Source organism: Gobius niger (assembly GCF_951799975.1).
Source record: "Gobius niger genome assembly, chromosome: 9".
Lineage (NCBI taxonomy): Eukaryota > Metazoa > Chordata > Actinopteri > Gobiiformes > Gobiidae > Gobius > Gobius niger.
The window spans coordinates 27951270-27973403 of record NC_136860.1 but is presented as its reverse complement, the minus strand read 5'-3'; the positions used below and the strand labels follow the sequence as shown (position 1 = coordinate 27973403).

Below are 22134 nucleotides of genomic sequence, written 5' to 3'. Positions count from 1 at the left end.
AATTCTGAATTATTTGAACTTGGCTGTGAAAACTGTTTGAGTGGCGCTAGCTTGCAGTTAGCTTTGCCCGTTAGCCTGTAAGCTTCTTTTTCATGATTCCATTAGTGTGTATTGGTGCTCTGGGTCGGAGTAGGGGAAGCTGCAAGTCTGTTTTTTCTGGCCAGAGACACCGGGGGGAGTTGAAAGACCCCCCCAATCATCCCATTAACACTTGTATTACCCGCAGAGGGACTACGAAAAGGATTTATTAAGGTAAACAAGTTACTTAGTTCTGCTTTAAGCAAATGTAACAGAGACAATTCAAAGATGGCATTTGCTTAAGGATGAAATTTTTTTTTATTTAACTAATACTTTTATTTTGTAAAAAAAATAGCTGAACGTGTGGTGGATGGCGGGAGTGGAAAGAGTTGGGACTTCTGTGAGTGCATTAATCTCCTCATGCATGTTCCACGGAGCTGCCACACCACTGTTTTGTTGCCACCGAGAAGACAGAGTGTTCCAGCAGGAAAATCAATCAAAGTCCACCGCGCGGCTGCTAATTAAACCCGAAAGAAAGTGAGGATATGCAAACTGTTTACCAATGAATCATAGCCGCTGCTTCACAGACACCGACACCACCAGGGCTAAGAGAGCAGGTTATGAGTCCTCCTCATTAAAGCGGGAAAATGGTCAATCGTTTGCTATCAGTTTCGGAAATGACAATTCCACTGACTGTTGAAAACTTGCTGTAGTAAAGGCAAGACTGCATGATGATACGAAAACCAGTGGCAATGAGGATGCGATTGGTATTGCTTTGTTTCACTGGAGTGGCTGAACAGAGAAAGAGTGAATAGCTATAATAATAAGTATACTTTTATGACTTAAAGTAGACATATCGTATATAATTGAGAATTGAGGTCTTTGTGCCACAGTGTTTATATTTTGTGTTATATGATATTAAATAAATATATGTAAATCAATTTAAAAAAAGTAAGAAGTGAGAGAATGGGCTGGTCAGGATTTTAAATTGTCCTGGAAAGTCCTCTGCAGGCAGAAGAGAAGGAACAATGATACATTTAAGACAGTGAAAACTAACTAAACTAACTTCCACGGTAAACTATCACTTCAGAAGAAAGGACCAAAGTGAAAACAGGATTTCTCAAACCGGGAGGAATGCTTTGAGTTATTAACGGGTCAAAGTGGTCTCATACTATTCTTTTTTGGATAATAGGGAATACCGATTATAAAGCAACAACATTCTCAACGGCTCAATAGCCATCAACATGTTGCAATCATTAGCTATTGCGCCATTCAACGCAGTTATGGCACACATCTCCTCTATTCAGCACCCCCTAGTTAGGATTAATACTGCGAGGTTAAAGCTATAAAGTCATTCACTTTGATGTCTCTATCAAGCCCCCTCCCATAGACACCAGCACAGAGACATGGAGCGCTCTCTTTAGTGTGAGTGACTCCCACAGCCCAACAAGCGGCTCAGGTCTCACCAAAGACACAGCGAGGGGGCCGCATCGTGCAGAGTACGAGTAGACGGCGTGCACAGGAATGAGATCAAAGTGCGCCAAAGTACAAGGAGGCAAGATACATGAAACCGTCCTCCGCAGGCTGTATCCCCTCTCCTCACCCCTCACTTGGAAGCAGTAGCACGCCAGAGGGCATGGCAGCACGCAGGAGGAGCTGGGGAAAATAATATTGTTCTCTGGTTTTATATTTAAGGACGAGCGTTACAGTCAGAGACTCAATAATTCTTTCTAAATAAGAAAAAAATATCCAAAATCTGTAGATAATTGTTACATAAAATATAGTGTGATAGTGTAAAATCACTAATGTACCAGGTAAGGAAGGGTGTAGCCCAAAATTCTGGGCACTCGGCCAGAATCATCACACCCACACTGAACCTTCTCATATTTTAGCACAATGCATTTTTCATTCAGTCATCCATTTTCTTCTGCTTATCCAGGGCCAGGTTGGAGGCACCCGTCTACGCAAGATAGGCACAATTATGAAGCCCCTCTAGTCCTATGTCTTCCCCAGGGCCTTCTCCCAACGGGACATTCCCAGAATGTCCAGGAGACATCTGTAACAGATGACTGAGTCACCTCAGCTGGTTTTGCTTGATGTGGGGGAGCAGCGGCTCTATTTACATTTGCTCCCAGTATCACTGAGGTGGTGCCCAGTTGCTCCTTTCCAGCTTGCATGAATGATGCATTAATGAACCCCTGAGACAGCTAAATTGAAGACTTTTCCTTTCAACATACTCTAAATACACTAGGTAAAACACATTTGTATACACTGGAACTGAAGACACCTGTTAATTTTATCCCACTAATAAACTGGTCTCATAAAAATATATGAAACATAATTCATCTGCATCATTGCTCTGTGTATTATGTTTCATAATACACAGTTTTGTATTTTTTTGCTTTAAATGCTGCAAAGGAAAACCCAAAGATCAAAGAGATGGTTCTAACTGACTGACTCCAAGAAAGACCCAATAACAATTTTCTCCAGTCATTGCACGCTATAGAGATTAGCCACTCAATTCATGATGTTTCTCTCTCAGGTGACTCTGACAAAGTGGTTCAACATCAAACACAGGAAATAAGCTATTTGCCATCTGAATCAAGCAGAAAAATAGTATTGGGCAATTATGGAAGCTGACTCTACGGTTTGATAGTCAGTCACTTAAGTCAATTATGCAGGTGGCTTAACCTTTGAGATGGTGACTCAATGCTTAATATGACCAATTTATTTCCACTTAGACTGGTTTAAAAGCCTAAATGTGTGCCTAACGTGGTCTTTTGCAATTGTGCTGAAAAGCCCAAGAGACTATTTCTTTGTCTTTCCATTTGTTATTAGTCACTCAATTGCCATTTGCCTCCATTAAACTAATTTCTGCATCCTCTTCTAATGTGCTACTTCATGTCTGTATCACTTAGGTTTCACTTTATCTCTTAGCAAGACTTAGAACTTGAGGTAATTGAAATGTGAAGGCTGGGTATTTTAGCCAACAAACCTTGAAGTTAATGATTTGATCCCATGCTTGGCAGGTGAGGACTGTCGTGATGTCCATGAGCAAGCGCATTACTCACATTGTATATGAATTTGTGTAGTGTGCAGTAGGACTGGGGCTGTATAAGCGCAGATTTACAGAAACCAACCTTGTTCTGCCATAGAGTTTCGAGAAGGCATTGTTTTCTAGATGCTCAAATCTGTTTACAATTTCATATATTATTCATTCCCTCTCCATACTTGGTGGTGGTAAACTTCATCATCGACCACTCTGACCACCGCCAACCACTCACTCACACAAGCACCTGGCATTCCCCCACAATCTCCCATCCTGCTACTAATCAGGCCCTGCTAAGCCTCTGAACTCAAAATATGGCCAGCTTGTGAATTCAATATCATTCCAATCACTTTCATGAATGATTGACTTTGAATATTTTGAAAGGCGCTTGATAATACTAATGCATTATTACTGCTCTGTGAGATCCAGGTATCTGTAGCCATGTCCTGGGGAAGACTATCAATCATTCAAGGTTGTTAAAATCTCATTGAAAGCACCAACCTTTCTTGCCTGGCCTGTGCATGACGGCACTTCGGACCCGAATGAACACCTTTTTGAGTGACAGTGCAGGATTTTAGCGGCAGTTGTGGTGAATTTGTCTGGGCTCATTCTACACATTAGGACATGGCTGGAGCGTGTAGGGAGTGGATGGAAAATACATATTTTTTACATTTTTAAAGGAATAGGCCACCGTTTTTATATACTAAGATATGTTCTTACCTAACCTTAGTCGAGTTAATATATACCCGTCTGGTCTTTGTCCGTGCGCTCTGTCACGCAAACGGAGCACATACGCAGCCTCTCCCACATGTCATATAGCTCCAAAAAAGCTCACGATAGAAGCTACCAAGCTCTTCCACGTGTTCCCTATTTAAATAAAGTTACGCTCACTTCCGTCAATAGAAGCTGCGTGACTTGTAGAGAGCTAGCAGAGAACAGTTGAAGAAGCGTGGATAATTTGTGAACAATGCCTTTTACGTGCATCGACTAAGGTTAGGTAAGAACATATCTCAGTATGTAAAAACGGTGGCCTATTCCTTTAAACTCCGTCTCTAGTCTCTACTCTAGTCTCTCAATAATGTACCTGTATGGATACTTCATCTTCTCTAAGAGTATTTTCTTCTTGTTGCCGTCGATTGAAGGTGTTTTGGATTTGTGTTGAATTCTCCTTCTTTTCTGAACCAAGTTGCTATGACTCCTTGCATCCTTCAGTTTTTGTGGCAAAACTGACGTTGATTGTTCACATTTGTCTCTGCTTCTGGCGGATGCCATTGTAAGACCACTAACTTAAAGTTAAAGCTAAAGTTTATTGATGGAATGCCCCTTGAGATGTGCCATTTCGTTTTCGAGGGGGTCCAAACCATAACTTCCTTGTTTACAAAACACGCTGCATGCCGTTTGTGTCATATCTATCTTTTCTCTATCCATCTTTTCTCTGATTGGTTAATATGTTTGTCAATAATGCCCATTGGAAATTCGCTAGATAGATATCACCGTTGATCCCTGACTACACGTCTTTGTATAGAATCGGAAAAGCATATTTATTTATTTATTGAATCAGGATAGTCCCACTGAGATTAAGGATCTCTTTGGCTCCCGAGGTTGAACCTATTGTACATGTTTTAGCGGCAGGGGAAACCGGATTACCCGGAGGAAATCTACGCAGACACGTGGAGAATATGCAAACTCCACACAGAAAGGCCCCCCGTCCAGGTGGGAATCGAACCAGGGACCCTCTAGCTATATGAGGCACGAGCGCTAACCACTGTGCCACCGTGCCGCCCACATTGAGTTATTATATTCTGGCTGTCCAGGCTACAGCCTTTCGATTGGATGGCGTCCGGTATATTTACTTTCAATTCTCTGTATGTGTCCGACCCATTTCAATGTGACCTCTGTGACTTTATCTCCAAAACATTCCATCAAGAGCTGTCCCTCTGATGCTCGTTTCTAATCCCATCCACCCTCTTCCATCCCAAACAGATTTTTAAAGGTCCTATATCATGCAAAATCGACTTTTTGGAGCTTTTAGCCATGTTGTTATGCTATTTCCTTATCTAAAACACCCCCAGAGTGGTTTTTGGCTTCATTTACGCAGTTCTCAGCAATCCTCCTGAATCCTGCTCTCTGAGCAGCTGCGCCGCCCCCTGACGTGCTCAGTCGTCACAGCGGAACGGAAGTGCTCGACGTCTGTAATGCCTTACAGCCTGATTTTAACTTGTAAAACAGCGTTTTCATTATTTCTGTCGTAAGAGAGAAACAAAGAGAGGAAAAAAAAAAAAGGATGTGCCCGAGGTGCTTCCAGGTCAGCTGGGGCTAGCCGCCCGCCAATAATCGAAAGAAGAAGAAGAAGAAGTCAGCTGGGGCCAAAACAAACACATCCCCTGAGCGTCTGTTCAGACGTGTCATGTTTGCGCTGCAGCTGAAGATGGAGCTCGTTGTCACCTACTCTGGACACATCTGTTCTTTATTCTTACCTAACGATAATGTCACGGATGGAGAAAAAGAAGCGCGTTTTGGCTACGAGGACGGGAGTTTATTCAACCTTTCATAAGAAGAGGCCACTCGTCAGAAGTTGTTTTTTTCTCCGGGATTCAACGACTATCAGCCAAAATAGTGTTTTTCTGTGACTGTCTCTGATGGATGTTTGGTGAACCTTCACCAGAATCAAAGTGGATTAAGTTTTATAACCAACGCGAATCCCATCATGTAGACAGCGATGGACCAGAGTGGTGAGTTTATCCAAACACGTGTTAGCATGTGTGTGTTAGCCATTTATGAAGCTGTGTTGCAGATTTCAACTCCTTATAACTGCATCGTGTAAGTTAGTAACTTCACTTATTGCTGTTTATTTATATTACGGTAAAGTTGTATGTGTGGAGAGAGGGGGCGGAGTTAACTGAATCGAAGCGTTGTGTCTTCCGGGTTTGAAAAACACCTCCAGAAAAGACTTATATTTACCCCACAAATGAGTGCGCCATAATGGTAGAGGTACAATATATCATATAAATGCCTATACTTTACTTTGGAATGGCTAAAATAGCATGATACAGATCCTTTAACAGTTTCTACCTCCAACTCTGCCTCCTGTCTTTTCATCTACGCTGCTGTCTCTCTCATCTAAATTGTGTGCTTAGCTCCTCTTGAACCATAACGGCATACATGAGACAGGCAGCATTACATAAGGGTTTCTTCTTTGAAATCTTTGCAAATTGAAACTGGCGCGCACTGACCCTGGCAATTCTCGTATCTGAACTCTTAAGATCAAGCTAACTCACTTTGTTACCGGCTGCTATCATGAATCATGTGCAGGGCGCTGCGTGAATGGCTAAGAGGCAATTGTAAACATGGAGGGAAATGTAAAGCTAACATATAGTAGGTCGGTGTGGCAGGAATGACAGGTTCCATTAGATATTGTGTGGCAGTAGGCTGGACAGTCCGTAATCTGCTTTATAGCGCTGTCAATAAAAGGGCAAACTTCCTGAATTATGTATGGATCCATCTTCTGAGCGTGGGCTATAATATTATTACAGTGACGGCACGAAGGCCCTTAGCTGTGTTTGATGTTGTAGCGCTGAAAGAGGAGCAGATAATAAAGGAGCAAAGCCATAATAGATCTCAGCTCTCAAAAATGAAGGTGGATGATGCAAAAAGGAGGACAAAAAGTACAACATTCGGGGAGTGAGATATCAAAGTGAACCTTTTTTTCTTTTTTTTTTAATAAGTGGATATCACAAGGCTCATAAAACCTAGAAACGTTTTTAAGGGAGAAACATGATCTCAATGTGAATTTAAAATGTATTGATTTTCTTTATAATTTCATTCCTGGGAGAACTTTGCTTTTTACACTAGGTTAATATGATACTGATGGAAACCAAAAAGAGAATATTCAGTAAGAAATAATCTGCATTAAAGTAAAGCTGATCAACAAAACGTAATGACCACCTGGCTAGCACTTCAAACTCTGATGTATATCACCTGTTGTCTTTGGAACACCTTTAATAGATATTGATTGGTGCAGTCTGGAAACACCCAAAACACAAAAGTATTATCTTTGTAAACCCGCTCAAATCTTTAGCCTAATGATATTTTCCTGCTTCTAGCACATCAATTCTGGAAATAAAATATTGACCCAAAAGGTTATGGGTATGGTAAACTTCATTGTTCTTGTATAGTGGAAATTTGTCCAATGCCATTGACCTGAGACGACCTGCAGAAGCAGTGGGTGACAATGAGAAGCCCCTGGGGACCATCTCTATAGATCTTGAGCTGATATCTTGATCCATACCATGGTAGGGGATAAGCCTATGTGCATGTTTTAGGTTGATGTCAGGAAACTGGAGCATCTGGACCAAAACCAGTCAGACGTGGGGAGAACGCGCACACACACCTCCACACAGACAGGCCCCCCACCACCTCGGAATCCAGTAATCCGGGACCGTCTTGGACGAGAGAGCTACCCCCTCAGCTACTGCTGACTTAGATACGATTGCCTTAAGTTACAAATATCTTGGAATTTGCAACCCTTGTCAAACAAGCACAAAGCTTTATTCTTATCGTTGCTTCTTCTGAAACATCAACTCAGGGAGTTAAATACTCACATACTGTGCTAATATATTCTATCAATATACAGGTGTTATGATGAAGAGATAATCACTCCATCTGCCGAGGTCATAATGCTACGTTTGATGGATGTGTTATCTTGAGACATAAACAAATTCGACTACAATAACATGCATTTCAGGCAGAGAGAGTGCTATGAATAAGTTATAAACCAAATGGCTCAAAACACAAAGCTTGCCTCTTATTTATGACCGGCCCGGAGTTCATCTTCATGCATGTGGCCTTGCGGATCTGGACTCCGATGGCACAGGCTGAAGTCTCGTTCCAAAAGGAGGTCCCATTAAGATTCATGGACGCTTCCAGGATGCATGGACCCCACGGCGATGCGTCCCAGTAGAACACCAGGCAAGGATGGTCATTGCACACACGCCACTCTTCTAGCGCCGGAGCTGCTGGACATGCTTTGCCTTCTGGGAAAATGAAAATAACAATTCAGTGTCAAGCAGGCAATTTAGACAGAAAAGACTCTATAATGATTGTCCACACTGCATATAGCATTTACTTGATTTCTTGGGCTCTATGGCAAAGCAATGCTGTCTTTAATGTAGCATAATTGATACATTATCGCAGTTTACCAAGTTTATCTTATATACACTACACATCATTGGTCACCTTAAATCATTTTTTACAATATTTTTAACTAATTTCTGCATGCATTTGAGATTTAATAATAATAATAATGCATCGGTTTTATATAGCGCTTTTCTGGACACTCAAAGACGCTTTACATTGCACTATTCGTTCACTCCATACCCGGTGGTGGTAAGCTACTATTGTAGCCACAGCTGCCCTGGGGTAGACTGACGGAAGCGAGGCAACCAGTCTGCGCCATCGGCCCCTCCGACCATCACCAACCACTCACTCACGCATTACATTCACTAGGCTTCCTGGTGTTACCAAACGGTCTCCCATCCAAGTACCGACCAGGCCCTTCCCTGCTTAGCTTCCAAGGTCTGACGGGATTGGGCATAGCAAAGGCGGTATGACCACAAGCTTTAGAAGTAAACTAAACATGAAACACATGGGCTTATTTCTTTAATCAACAGCAAGGGTTTTAACTCATTTGAGTTTCGACATCATATGTGGATGATTACATTAGAACCATCGAGTGCATACAAATATTAAATGTAAGTGGTTGCTGATGCTTAGCAACTAAATCAATGTACGTTCCGGTTATAGCTTAGCAGACACTTTGACAATGAAGTGCAAATAAAACGTGCTAAGCTCTCAGGGCGATGGCAGGTACAGATTTAGTGCAAAGTGTTAAGTCGTGCGATCTCTTCCACATCTTGTACCATGTCCCGTTGATTGTCTCTCAGTGCCATTATAACAATAGGAAATGTGCAGAGAAGCATATCATATACTGTACTAGCAGGAAGAGTGCACATTAAGACAAGAACATTCAAGTTAGAACTATGGCAGGCATTTTGGATATAGTTTCATTGCATTTCAAGGGACATATTTTACATGAATTTGAGGGTTAAAGATGTTGATTCAGAAGGTTCTCTGTTGGACGATAGGAGAGTCTACCATAACTTGGAAAAACTAGTAAGTAAGTACATGAAGTTCATGAGAAATCATTTTGAAATGTAACAGTAACTTTTACCAATTAAAATGGCTGCAGTTGCTCAAAATGGCAGAGCAGATTGTCATTATGCCTCCAGTATCTATGAGCTGTACCTTGATGTGAACACTACAGGAGAATACGAGTTATGCAACCATTTTACATGAACAAAACAAGCACGCCTACTAGAAGCCAACATATTGACAACTTATAAATTACAAACCACTAAAGATATGAATTATCTTGGCAGCGGGAAAAGTACACCCCACAGGTTACCAATGGACTCACACAACTTCAGGCCAATTCATCTCGCAACTCGCAGTGAGAAATATTTACTGGCAGCATGGGTCCACAAACCAGCAGCAGAAGAAACAGCGCAGTTAGGAACCTGACTTAAGCTGCGAGATTCTTTCATCAGCTGTTCCTGCAGATATGCGTTTGGTTACAGGGATTAATGCAGGAAGCCGGCTGCCAAGGCTGTGCTCTGCCTGTCTGACTCCACACAGCTCCAGTGCTAAACAAACCCTGGCAAAGCACGCAGCCAGCTGATGGATGGCCATATGTTTTTGAGATGAATGTCAAAGTTGTGCAAATCACTCAAACTAAACTATCACACCAGGTAGAAGTACACTGTAGTATTGGGACACTGGGCATTTAAGAGCAAATGAATTGTTAGTTTCAGCAAATTGTGTCAAAACAAGACTCAAAAAATAATTTAAAAAAATGAATCAGCACAAGAACTAGGCTAAAATGGAACTAAACGAAGGAAAACTAAAATTTAACTTTCACACATGTGTAAGTCCTATGTAGGCCTTGTTAGGGGAGTTTGAATATGTAATTGAGAGGATTTTTGTAAAGATAAAAACTACTGAGGTACCAGGATTTTGGGGGTCATAGAGAATGTTGTATCTCCTAAATAGTTCAACTTTAGTGGTTTAATAATTGCAACTGTCCAATCATCAGGACTACCCATGTTAGCGTCTACTGTGATTTTGTTACCTCTCCCAGGCAGGGCGAGGACAGTTCGGGTTCGGCTCTGTCGGGCCTCTGCCCCTTTAGAAGCGCAGCTGTGGGAGCAGGGGGACCAGGACGACCAGGAGCCCACCACACAGTCTCCGGGACAGGCCACTTCACAGGACACCTCACTGGGGGGAGGTGGATCTTCACACTCACTGACGGCCTCCTCCTCTCCTATGGAATGAATGGAAAAAAACAGGCAACTTTACACCATGTACACATATATTCACACCATAGGTTTTTGTGTCGTAACATTTTTAAGCATCATTAGCAATGAACCAAAGAGCAAAAAGTCACAATATACTATATCGCAACCCTTATTGCCTTGTTATCCTCTTTGCTGTGACTTATTTTGCTTCTCTTATCTCTTAGCTTAGTTCTTCGGCTTGACAACAGTAATAAAGCTACATAAAAATTACTTTAAAGCATATGATGAAAGCATCAAAGCAGGGAAAAGAAAGTAAAAATTGAACCATAATCTTAAATATAATTAAACCTTCGGGTGAAATGAGAAGTCTACCCTGTCACATACACTTTAAGATGTGCATGTTGATATAGATGTTCAATTACATCCCAGGTATCAACGTCAGAGGATAGATTACCCTATTATAGTATGAAATTACACTTTACAAGGAGGTAAGTGGCTGCGTGGAAAACTTAAAGGTGTCAAATATGTGTTTGTGTTTACTGCATAAAGCAATTAGACCAGTGCAATCAAGCAAAAACAAGATTTTATAAAATGTCAGTCAAACGATCACTTATTACTCACAAATGCAGTGGTTCCCAACAGAGGTTGACCGATATGGGTTTTTCTCAGGCCAGTGTCAAACTTTGTGGGATAGCAGGCGCTTTATTAGGGGCATAGAGCTGATTTACGTTCATATTTAGTATACTGTATACTTCAGAGTAAGCTCATATGAAAGACAAAAATCAGCAGATTCCAAAACAAAAATGGTAAGGGTCTATCTCGTATGGTTCCAATATTATAAGCAAAAGTCTGCGACAAAAAATAGGTGTCAAAACTTGTGACCGATTTTCACCGCGATGTTTCTCAGGTCCCCTGAGGCCTAGGAAGTTGTGGGAGGGCTCATTTTAAAGAAGAACTAAGTAACTTGTTTACCTTAATAAATCCTTTTCGTAGTCCCTCTGGGGGTAATACAAGTGTTAATGGGATGATTGGGGGGTCTTTCATCTCCCCCTGGTGTCTCTGGCCAGAAAACTTTCCACATGCAGGCGCGTGTGGAAAGACAACCCCCACCAGAAGGCAGCAATTGTCCACATGTTCTCATCGCGGCTTACAAAACTTTCAAAGATGATCTGTACACCGTGCTCCTCTGTGGGGGCGGGATAGAGTCGATGCGAGCACGTAGATCATGGCGTGCACGGTCGGGTCGCGCTATGTGGAACGACAGCTTAATTCACCTTATTCCGCCCACTTTTGCCACTTTTTGCTTTGTCTCGGCACTTCCGTTGTACAGACACTTCAGCCTGTTCATTTAAACGGAGAACGAGGAAAAATATTCTCCCTTCAAATCTGATGTTTAGTAGATTTGTGTAAAATGGCCAATGTTCACTTGCACGAACATGTCAAAACTGCACCGTTTCTCAGCGCGGCCAAAAACGGCTTCGTTTTCGTGTAGTAACTGATTTTATGTGGACTTCTCCAGTCCCATGTTAGGAAAAAAGGGACGGGCACAATTCATGGTGGCGTCCACGCCCACGGAAAAAGGTGAATAGAATCACGAAGAAGAAGCTAACTGGCGAACTGGCAAAGCTAACTGCGGGCTAGCGCCACTTAAACAGTATTTACAGCCAAGTTTGAGTGAAAAAAATCTCTCCATTGTGTAATTGGATGTACAATTCTGTGTGTCTCCCTTTGTCTTTTCTGTCAGCATAGTACTTACTCTCACGGACAATTAAAGAGCAAAAAACTGCAACATGCTACGACATCTGCAGGGGTGATTAAGGCCTCTAGGGGCTTGAGTTACTTAGTTCTGCTTTAAGTTTGCCAATGCAAGAACTGAAATGAATCTATCACTTCCTGTTACGGAGATATTGGCTTTTTTAGCAGCATGATGTTGACAGATAGCTGATATTTTAAAATACCCAAATATCGGTGGGCAATGACTTGCTCAGAAATAACACTATTTATTTGTTTATCTATCTATTTAGTGGTGGGGAAAACCACACATAAAGTCTCCACATGGTTCAGGAATTAAACGTTGGACCTTCGTGCTGAGAGGGGAGAGAACTAACAGCAAATGCGAGAGAGGTCCTTTCTGTCATGCTTTGGTGTCAGTCCGTGCTGATGTATGAAAAACCCCACGAATATTTCATTCCGTCTAAATGGTATTGTGAGCCTCACTCGTTGGTATTCCAGACTGGTATGAAAAGTTATCCTTCGGCCTTCATCTGCAGTCATGTTTTGAAATATTTATCACAGCCTCCATTTAACTCTGCTTTTAAAAGTCAACTACAAGAGAGACAAGGCTTTTCTCTTTAGGCCAGTCTACTCTGTCGGCGGCTGCTTTATTATTGTGTGATTCGATTTAGAAATTATGAGTCAAAACTTTCCTATAACTTTTTAATGAAGAATTGACTATACCCTTGGCAAAACATCTTTCTGGTCTTCTTACCTCTTCACGGTGTATTAGGAAAAACTGTGATGTGTGGAAGCAGGCATGTGGAAATTTGAGTTATGGACCTAATTGTGATAAGTAATGACTGCAGCAGCAGCAGCCTGTTCAGCTAAAAATAGACAACTGAAAGCACTTAATGCGCACTTTTGTTTTTGTACATTCTGGATAATTAATCTTTGTTTAATTTCTTAACCATGAAACTGGCAACAGCAAAGGGACAGAGTATGCTGTATGTGTTTTGAACATTGTGTGATCGCTCTACTATACTGCATTGTCAAAATGTCTCGGCATGACTTAACTTGGTGTATGGTGAGTACAAAACCTGCACACTAAAGGCAGGTGCACCTCCAAATAACTTTGTTTTTATTTAACCAAGAATAATGGAGAAATGGAGAAACGGAGGAAGCTCTAAACTTGGGACGGATATTGTGATGGAAATTGCCATTTAAAATTGCTATTCAGAGATTATGCGTGTGATTTGACGTGAGCAGGGTTTCAGACACTCATTATTAGGAGTTAAGAGTGGCTGAATCACTAGGCTATTATGCATCAGATCATCTATATTAGTTGAGTTTACAATCGACAGTGGGAAGGATCCATTAAAGTAGTTCAGATAATAAAAAACAGAGTTAAGGCAGAAACATTACATTTGCTCCATTTGAGTGTCAGCCCAGTGGTCAATGTTATCTTTTTGAGGTACTGTAAGGGCAACAAAAATAAAGCTTTTACTCTATACGGCTGCAATCCAAGTGTCAAAAAGCCAACTGCTTTTGAGACATGGTTTTCCAAATGCACTGCCCTGTATCATTAACTTGCCTGAACTCATGCTGCTACATCATGCAGTATAGTTGAACGATAACATCTCCAGGGCATATTACTCATCAGTATTTCTCTTCTCTCTCTGAAGCCATGTGATCAATGCAGAAAAGGGCAATGAGAGAAAGCCAGTGCAAAGGTATAGCGTTATCAAACTGATGTGAAAGACTCCCTTGGAAAACCTTTGCTCATATAAAGCAAAAACATCACAAAGATTGAGAGCCATCAAAGTGATTGGTTCACAACAGGGAATACATTCCTTTTTTTTTAGTTGAGCAGCAGAGTGATGTGGAAACAGTCACCATTATCATATTATTTGAAAGGGACGGTGAAAACTTGAGCTTCAGGTGATTGTACAGACTGTACAAATAAACAGTGTACACAGGATCAACACGAAGCAGAATTGAATTGCACAACATTGGCAGGAATCTGACATTTGTTCTGGAAAGAGACAGAGATATGTGGGGGAGAGATAATACAGGTTTACTTCCTCCCACACCTTTTCGGACATGTATTTCATTGTCTTTCTTTTTGGTTTTGTTGTAGGTTGGCATAATGGATGTATAATAATATATTTTCAAGGTCCAAATAAACTCATTCATTGATTCATGTGAATCATGGGATTTTGTCTCAGCCAGCTCATAACAGTATAATCTTTAAAAAGTCAGGTAAAAAACAAGAGAGACAGTGGCTCAGCGGGTAAAGCATTTATTAGCTGATCCAATGATTAATGGTTTGAATCCGAGGGTATTTCAGCAGGGATGGGCCTGGTTAGTACCTATATGGGAGCTTCTGTCAGTCTGCCCCAAGTTTAATACTGTATAATAGATCCGTGGCTACATACTACTATCGACGACTGAAGCTACAAAGTTTCTAACAGCTCTGACTGAAAACATATCTGTGCATAACAGTTTGCCTTCATTCAGGGTCATTTACAGTTGATTTAAATTTCTTAGCGAGGAATTTGTTTTGAAAGAGAGGAAGCAGAGTGTATAATCTGTACAATCTAGGTTCTCTCCTAAAGGTTATTGACGGAAGTGAGCGGGGGAAGTCTTTAGGAGTTACTGCGCGGACGTTTTGCTCCTCGTATCATTACGCCTCACAATATAGTCCCCCTTTTTATTTGCTTATAAAATCGACATGCTACATTTCTGTGTAAATATACTTCGCATGAAAACACTTCACGTAACTTTATTTAAATAGGGAACACGTGGAAGACCTTGGTAGCTTCTATCGTGAGCTTTTTTGGAGCTATGTGACATGTGGGAGAGGCTGCGTATGTGCTCCGTTTGCCTGGCAGAGCGCACGGACAAAGACCAGACGGGGATATATTAACTCGGCTAAAGTGAGGTAAGAGCATATCTCAGTATGTAAAAACGGTGGCCTATTCCTTTAAAACAGTAAAAACAAAATGGGAAAGTTTGGGGTTTTCCCCTACCACTAAAAACATGTACAACAGGTTCCCCTCTGGGGCCAGGATTCTCAGTGGGACTTTCCTGGTTAAATGAAGGTGGCTGTGCGGTTTCTGGGTTGGGCGGGGCCAGTGAAATTCAACATTTTCCTGTCTACGGAAGTGTGACATACGCACTTACATGCTCCGTCAATGATTATGTCGGATAGGGTATATCTCATCGCATGTCTTCGCCATTTGGAAGATATATCCATGTGTTCTGTGCGAAAAAGAGCTCCATAGGTCGTTGCCATTTTTATTAAAGAGCCAATGGGCACTGAGCACAGCCCCCACGTGACCATCCCATGAGCAACGGGTCAATATAGACCACAATGCATTGCGATACTACCATCGGAAGAGAAACCAGCCAGCGGCTGTTTTAATCGCATGTTGCATATTTTTCAAGAATAAACTACTTGAATATAAATCTGGAAAAAAATGCTGTGATTAGCACGGCAGCTTATAAGCTGTTAAATGTTCAATTGCTTCCTCTCTCAGGCAAAAAGGCAATAATGCGTTCATGTAAAATCCATGTGAAATAAAACCGATCTGACTGATATATATCCATAAATATTCCATTATCTCTTGACTTTGGTTGGTCTTTATTGCAGAAATACATTATGCCTGGAGTTTAGCGAACTCATTGTAGCTGTAGGCCCCTATTCTGCTGACGTTCCGGCAACGGGCTGACTCCTTTGTGCACGCTGCAGTATGCGTGACAACACGCAGTGAGTAGGCAACAGTGCACTTGACTACTACAGTGGTTCCTAACCTGGGGGGCACCTGAGACTGCAGACGGCGTAGAGCTTGGTCAAAGGGTCATAAGTGATATTTATTATTTGAGCAAATTTTATCATCAAATATGACTGAGAACGGACTACAGGTGCATTAAACACTCCAATTTCAGTTTATTTGTTATAAATAAGGCGCAACTACAGTTTGTGCAGGGTGGGCTTCATGGAAAAAGGTTGAGAACAAATGGTTTACTAAATAGTGCAGGCCTATAGAGTGAATGACGGGCTAGGGAATAGGGTGGACATTTTTTTGTGATAACTCATAATCTCAGAACATAATATGCGGGCCCGACTGTGGGCCGGGTTACAGCTAGTGGAGCTATAGTGAATATTCAGACTGAAAGACACCCTGCTGCTACACCTGGGCCACTCATTTGATGAATCCTCTCCCCTTTCCTCCGTGCCACTCCTCCTCATCTGCTCCGTCTACAATTTACAAACATGCATCCCTCCTCTGCCCCTGTCAGCCTGTTAGTCGCTCAGCCAGCCTGTTTTACATGGAACATAATTGAAACAATTTACAATGACAGTTGTTCAGAATACATTGCATTGGATCGTGGGACCTGATACAATTTCCGTGTAAAGAGTTAAGTTTAATAATACTCAAAGTCAGCAATTTATTAAGTACATTTCTTATCGTGCACAATAATTTGTAGTTATAATTTAAAGATCATTTCACATATTGCATTAAGTTGAGGTTTTGTGTAGGACAGAAAAAACTGAAATAGTAATTTCTACATTTACACAAGCAGACACTAACTAATTCATCCGTAACTGGTGCTTTAGGGATGATTGAGCTGAGTAAAAATTATACAAACATGAATTATCCCGAGTTACTGAAATGTGTTTTCGAAAAGATCTTTAAAGTGCTATGAAAAAGTGTTGGTCTTCAAATAAATCTAGACAGCACAGATGATTACAAAAGAAAGCAATTGTTACAAAGCAAAAATAAATCTTTGGTTCCAAACGATGCCTCAAAGCAGTGTCACTCAAACATCAAGCAAGTGTTCGTCTATGGGAGAAACACCAGAGTGAGAATCTCTGCAAATAGATGTGTGCCCCGGGGTCCTGCTGCATTATTAATACAGGGGATCATACTCCCATATTACACCACTGCCTCGTGCTCGCAATTTCAAGATCATTTCTATTCCACTCGCCCACCCACCAATTAATTGTTCTGCCTTTCATTATTCAGGCACATATAGCAAAAAGTGCAGAGTCCTTGCCTTCGATAAACGCTGATAATCGCCTCCACTTTGCAGCTTGTGAGACAATGAAAAAAGTGGGCAAAGCAGCAAGGTAAAGTGAGCACAACTGTTGGTAACTTTGAAAAGGGCTTCTGCAATTTCACTTAGGTCACCAGCTAATGTGTTCCCATCTGTCATTTCTAATGTAATCATTTTTGAGAGCAATGCTAACTTAATGCCATCTGTTCAAGAGGCGTTTGCACAGACAGTAGGCATTACTGTAAAAGCATGTCCCAACCACCAAGCAGGTGAAGTTAAAGAGGTCATGCCTTCAATGACCCTTTTCCACAAAACATAATGGTAAATAATCTACTATAATTGTTTGCGTAATTGGTGAGTGAAATAAGGATCTCAAAATAATAATGGATGATCTGTGCTGTGTACAGTGATATTTATATGAACTTCATATTATGAAGTACTTATCCATGTACGGGACTGGCTCAAGATCAATGGCCGCTGGCAGCGCTGCTTCGTGACCGCAACACTAGGGGCCGCCATTGGTCCACCAGCTTGGTCCATATAGCCACTAGTCTCCCATTAGAAAGCATTGCACTTTAGACGCGTTAAAAACAACTTTAAACCCTGGTTTCTAATTTTCCTAAACTTTCTACAGCTAGATATTGCTCCTGTGATAATGCTGGGTTAGTTACAATTAAAGAAACCAGGTTGGTTTTTGTAAGAAAAGGAGTCTTGCAGACTAATGAGGGCCGGACTTTGATTGACAGACCGTTAGCAATGGTGCGGGCGCAGCTACAACTGAACTACGCGCCCTGCGAGGGCCGAGTCTACAGTGAAGATCCCGCCCTTATGCCCTTTTCAGGAACATGCTCCGTCACAGCTGGGGAGGAGGAGCCTGTAAATCCGCCATGATTTCCTCAAATGTAGTTATTATGGCGGGGAGGAGTGAGGAGGAGGAGCTATTATTTTCTACGGTCTATACTCAAGATGAACAATGGCATTTCTATAACAAGATACACTTTATTCAATATTTTCATATATGTTTGAGGCAGTACATTTTAATGAACACACATGAGACATTAACGCGCCATGCCAGATCATCAGAATCAGAATAGTTTTTATTGCCATTGTTCGAGAACAGGCTCACAAACTAGGATTTTTTTCTCGGTGCACTGCAGACGTAACATAACATAAAACATATAACACAGAATTTAGATAAAAAATAAGCTATAAAACATTTAGAATACATAAAGAATATTAAAGGAAATGTGGTGAGACAACAACAATTTGACATAGAACAGCGGGATTGTATTTACAGATGTGTAGTGACAAAGTGATAAACTAATTATAGTCATGAACTAACTTCCATGTGTTGTCCCGCACTGGAACTCAAACATACTCTCAATCATCCTATAGCCCCAGCGGGTACCCTATAGTACGTGTTTTAGCAATAGAGGTAAACCCGAGCATCTGGAGAAAATCCAGGCCAGCCTGACGAGAACACTGCACTGCCCCCTTTCTTTCTTTTCATTTTATGTTATTGGTGTGTAGCAGCAATGACCCACCGGGATTTGAGCGAGGTTATTTGTGTCTTATTAGCTGAATACTACCTAGATTAGGAGGAACAATTGACCAAAACGTATCATTTGTGAGTTTGGTGAGTCAGGTTACATCAGATGCCATTTCTGATGTAACCCTTTCTGCGTGTCTATCCTGACAATGAGTATATTGACTATTTATACAAATGATAAAAATAGAATTAATCAAGCAGAATACTAAAGATTCTTCCTGTCATTTTTCATCTTATTAGTGACAGTCATTGTGTCGTGCCTGGGTAGCATAATGGTGTCACTTTATGCTGACAGTGGCCAAGTGACGCTGCCCTGTTTATAAGCGCGAGCCACCGTACATTCAGAGGAGGTTAAAATGCCCTGTTAGCTGCCACTCACAAGTGCAGGCTGTATGTTTGAAACAGCATGCCCGATGGCGGCTAGTTAGGTGAAGAGTGGCACTGACTGCTCTGGTGTGAATGGCAGCCGTGTGGAGATTGGGAGCCATGGGAGCTGTCAAAATAACTTTACCAAGCCCAGGGCAAGAAGCCGCTGTGTTAGGCAAACACAGCACTTTTACTTCACTCCATCAGTTTACGGTCCAATACAGTTTGTGCAATGTGTAACCAGCCTCTCGAGGAGTGATTCACCATTTTGAAACTTTGAAGACATCAGCAGAGATATTAGATTTGGGTGTATAATGGACTTGCTGACAATACATGACGATACACATGGTAACAAATGTTTGCTATGCTTGTATTGTAACTGCAAAGACGCAACATTCTACTCACTGCACAAAACCACCAACTACCTGCACATTTCTCTGTTGCCAGCCCAGGGTTAACAAGTGAATCCGTCTGTCTTAGATCCAGGGGCAGTGCGTTCCACAGTTCAGGACCAATGACACTGACAGCAACAGAGCGGTCAACTCCCGTCTTCCTCTTTGTTTTAGGAGTGATCTGCTGACCTGAGAGAGCGAGCAGGGATATAAGGCCGCAGCAGGTCAGAGAGATACTGAGGAGCAAGAACATGAAGATGTTTAAAAAGATAATTTTAAAATCAATACAATATGAGATGGGGAGCCATTGCAAAAACCTCAGAAAGGAGTGGACAAACTCACGCAGCTCTGTGACAAACTAGAGCCGGAGACTTGCAAAGAGATGTGTTTGAAAAAACTGACGACATCGAGAAGGAGATTGCGGAATTGAACAGTCAGAAAGGTGCTTTGCAGGACAAGATCGAACGCGGCAAATCAAGACGGGAAAGACAAGAGGCTTTGAAAGAGCACTGCGCCCAGTTTGAACATAAAAATCCTTCATCGGGGCTTGATACCAATTGTTAATTTGATTTGATAGTATTGGAAAAACCTACTCTGCATGAATGTAGGAATATTCTGATATCCACCTGGAACACTTTTTTCTGCACGCTCTAATCAAGCATGTTAACATACTCACACTAACACTTTATAGTTCAATAAAAGTGCCAAGGCAAACTTCCCCCGATGCATCTTTCATGTCTATGATCGCATTAGTCAACTATAGTGTCCTCTGTGTATATCTATGCACCTCCACATGCGCATAAACAAACCTGATTGTTCAATTGCATTTACGGAATATATTTGCAGTGTGCTCCGTAAAAGCAAATTTGCAAAGTGCAAGTGTCAGGCCTAAATCCCACAGCAGTCTTCAAACCTCTCTACTCCTATCTATCCTCCAGTTGGTTTCATCTACACCCGGTGGCTTCGGGAATTACCTCATGCATTTGCCGAGCAATAAAAGCTGGCACTCGGGTGATAGAGGATGTTTTCTGATTGCTTCGGCTGCCATCGATAATAATTTAAAGCTAGCATCAGATAAACTTTGTGGGAGAAAGTGCTGTCTCTTATTCTTTAGAGTCAAACACTTTCCCTTCAGACAACTTCATGTTTTTACCCCCCCCCCCCCCCCCACAAGCTTTGAAAATGCAAAGCGGTCTTATACTGTGAAATTGGAATTCAAATGCCGACTCAATCCGAAAAGTGCACAGAAGATGGTGAAGTTTTCTCGATAAAGCACCTTTACATGGATTTAAAAAAAAATCAACAAATAATCTACAACTGCATACCATTAAAAAAAAAGAAGGACATTTTCTAAACCCACACAGCTGGTGTCGATAGTTTCTCAACACATTGACAAACCCATTCAAAATGTCATTTCTGTCTGTGTTTTACTCTAGACGGTCTCAATGTGAAGAAAAGAGAGTCAAGGTAATTCATCGCAGAAAACAAACACCACCGAACCGAAAGGCTGTAAAGGTCAATAAAAGAGAAAGGGACTGTAAAGAAGTGTAAGGGACTGAGAGTATGAATGTGTGGCATAATCAAAGTGATATACGATGATATAATGATTTAAAACATACTGTGCAAAAAGAAGGATACAGAAATCATCGTCTTTATGTGACAACTACTAAACAGAAAATGACAGAAAGCCTTTTTGCATGCCTATAAAAAGCAGAGTTGTCCATCTCAGCTGATAATTTGACCTTTCCGATAGTGAAAGTCCAAAGAAGGGGGCAGAACAATGTGATTTTGTCCACTACTGTAGAGCACATGCGATACTGTACACATGAAGTGGATTCAGGACAGGATGAGAGCTACAATGCGGGTGTTGTGGAAATTGGGCCATGGCAAAGTGGGGCAGTAGACTGACTCACTGACTGTCAGAATGTGCCTCTCTCATCTCTGTAGCTTTGATCAGGTTTACAAAGACGGAGCGAAACAACCAAAATACAAGACAACAAAACAGCTTCTCTGCCTGGACCTCTTTCAGCGCCTATAAATTCCCATCCAAAAATAATCTGTTTTGAAATAGTCTAGACGTCAATAAAGCATGATTGTTTGATCTGATGGTTTCAGGAAACATTATGCTAAAAAATGACTTTTAATATTTAACGGTATAGTATTGTTCACTCATCAAAAATAAACCTGGATGGAAACCTGAACACATACTGAACAAACTACTACAATCTATTACGACTAAATTAACATCAAACAACACACTGTTTTCTGCATTGTGTTGTGAATCTGTATCATTCATTGGTTGCCATTTGTCAACTCTGTCTTGTGAACCTAATTAACAATAAAACCAGGTCTAATTCACTTTGACAAGCAATATTGTTAAATGCTTTGCTGCTGCCACCCTTGTTTGAAATGCAGCTGACACATTGACAATAAGAAGGTCTACATGCGAATGTTTAGAGAGCCGACTCGCAGGTTGTGTGTCTGACAACATATCCGAATATTGTAAACAGCTTTCATCTAAGTAGCTACAGTAAGTTTCTTCTTCCTCTCCCTCTTCTTTTGTGCTCCTGCTCACAGCGGCTGCACCTTGTCAAACAGTTCCTACATGTTTGGAAGGAAAACAAGTCAACT

The 22134-nt window shown here is 41.4% G+C and overlaps 2 protein-coding genes across 2 annotated transcripts in view; both read right to left on the bottom strand.

Moving 5' to 3' along the window:
- thsd7ba (thrombospondin, type I, domain containing 7Ba) overlaps positions 1-22134 on the bottom strand; it is a 254772-nt gene that overhangs the window by 98114 nt on the left and 134524 nt on the right. Inside the window, exons 9-10 of the mRNA XM_079563517.1 lie at positions 10254-10445; positions 7860-8100 (exon numbers count right to left, since the gene is read on the bottom strand). Of these exons, the coding sequence (XP_079419643.1) occupies positions 7860-8100; positions 10254-10445 (433 nt within the window). The remainder of the gene's footprint in view (positions 1-7859; positions 8101-10253; positions 10446-22134) is intronic.
- LOC306968168 (histamine N-methyltransferase A-like) overlaps positions 1-22134 on the bottom strand; it is a 208948-nt gene that overhangs the window by 125956 nt on the left and 60858 nt on the right. The gene's annotated exons all lie outside the window — the stretch shown is intronic.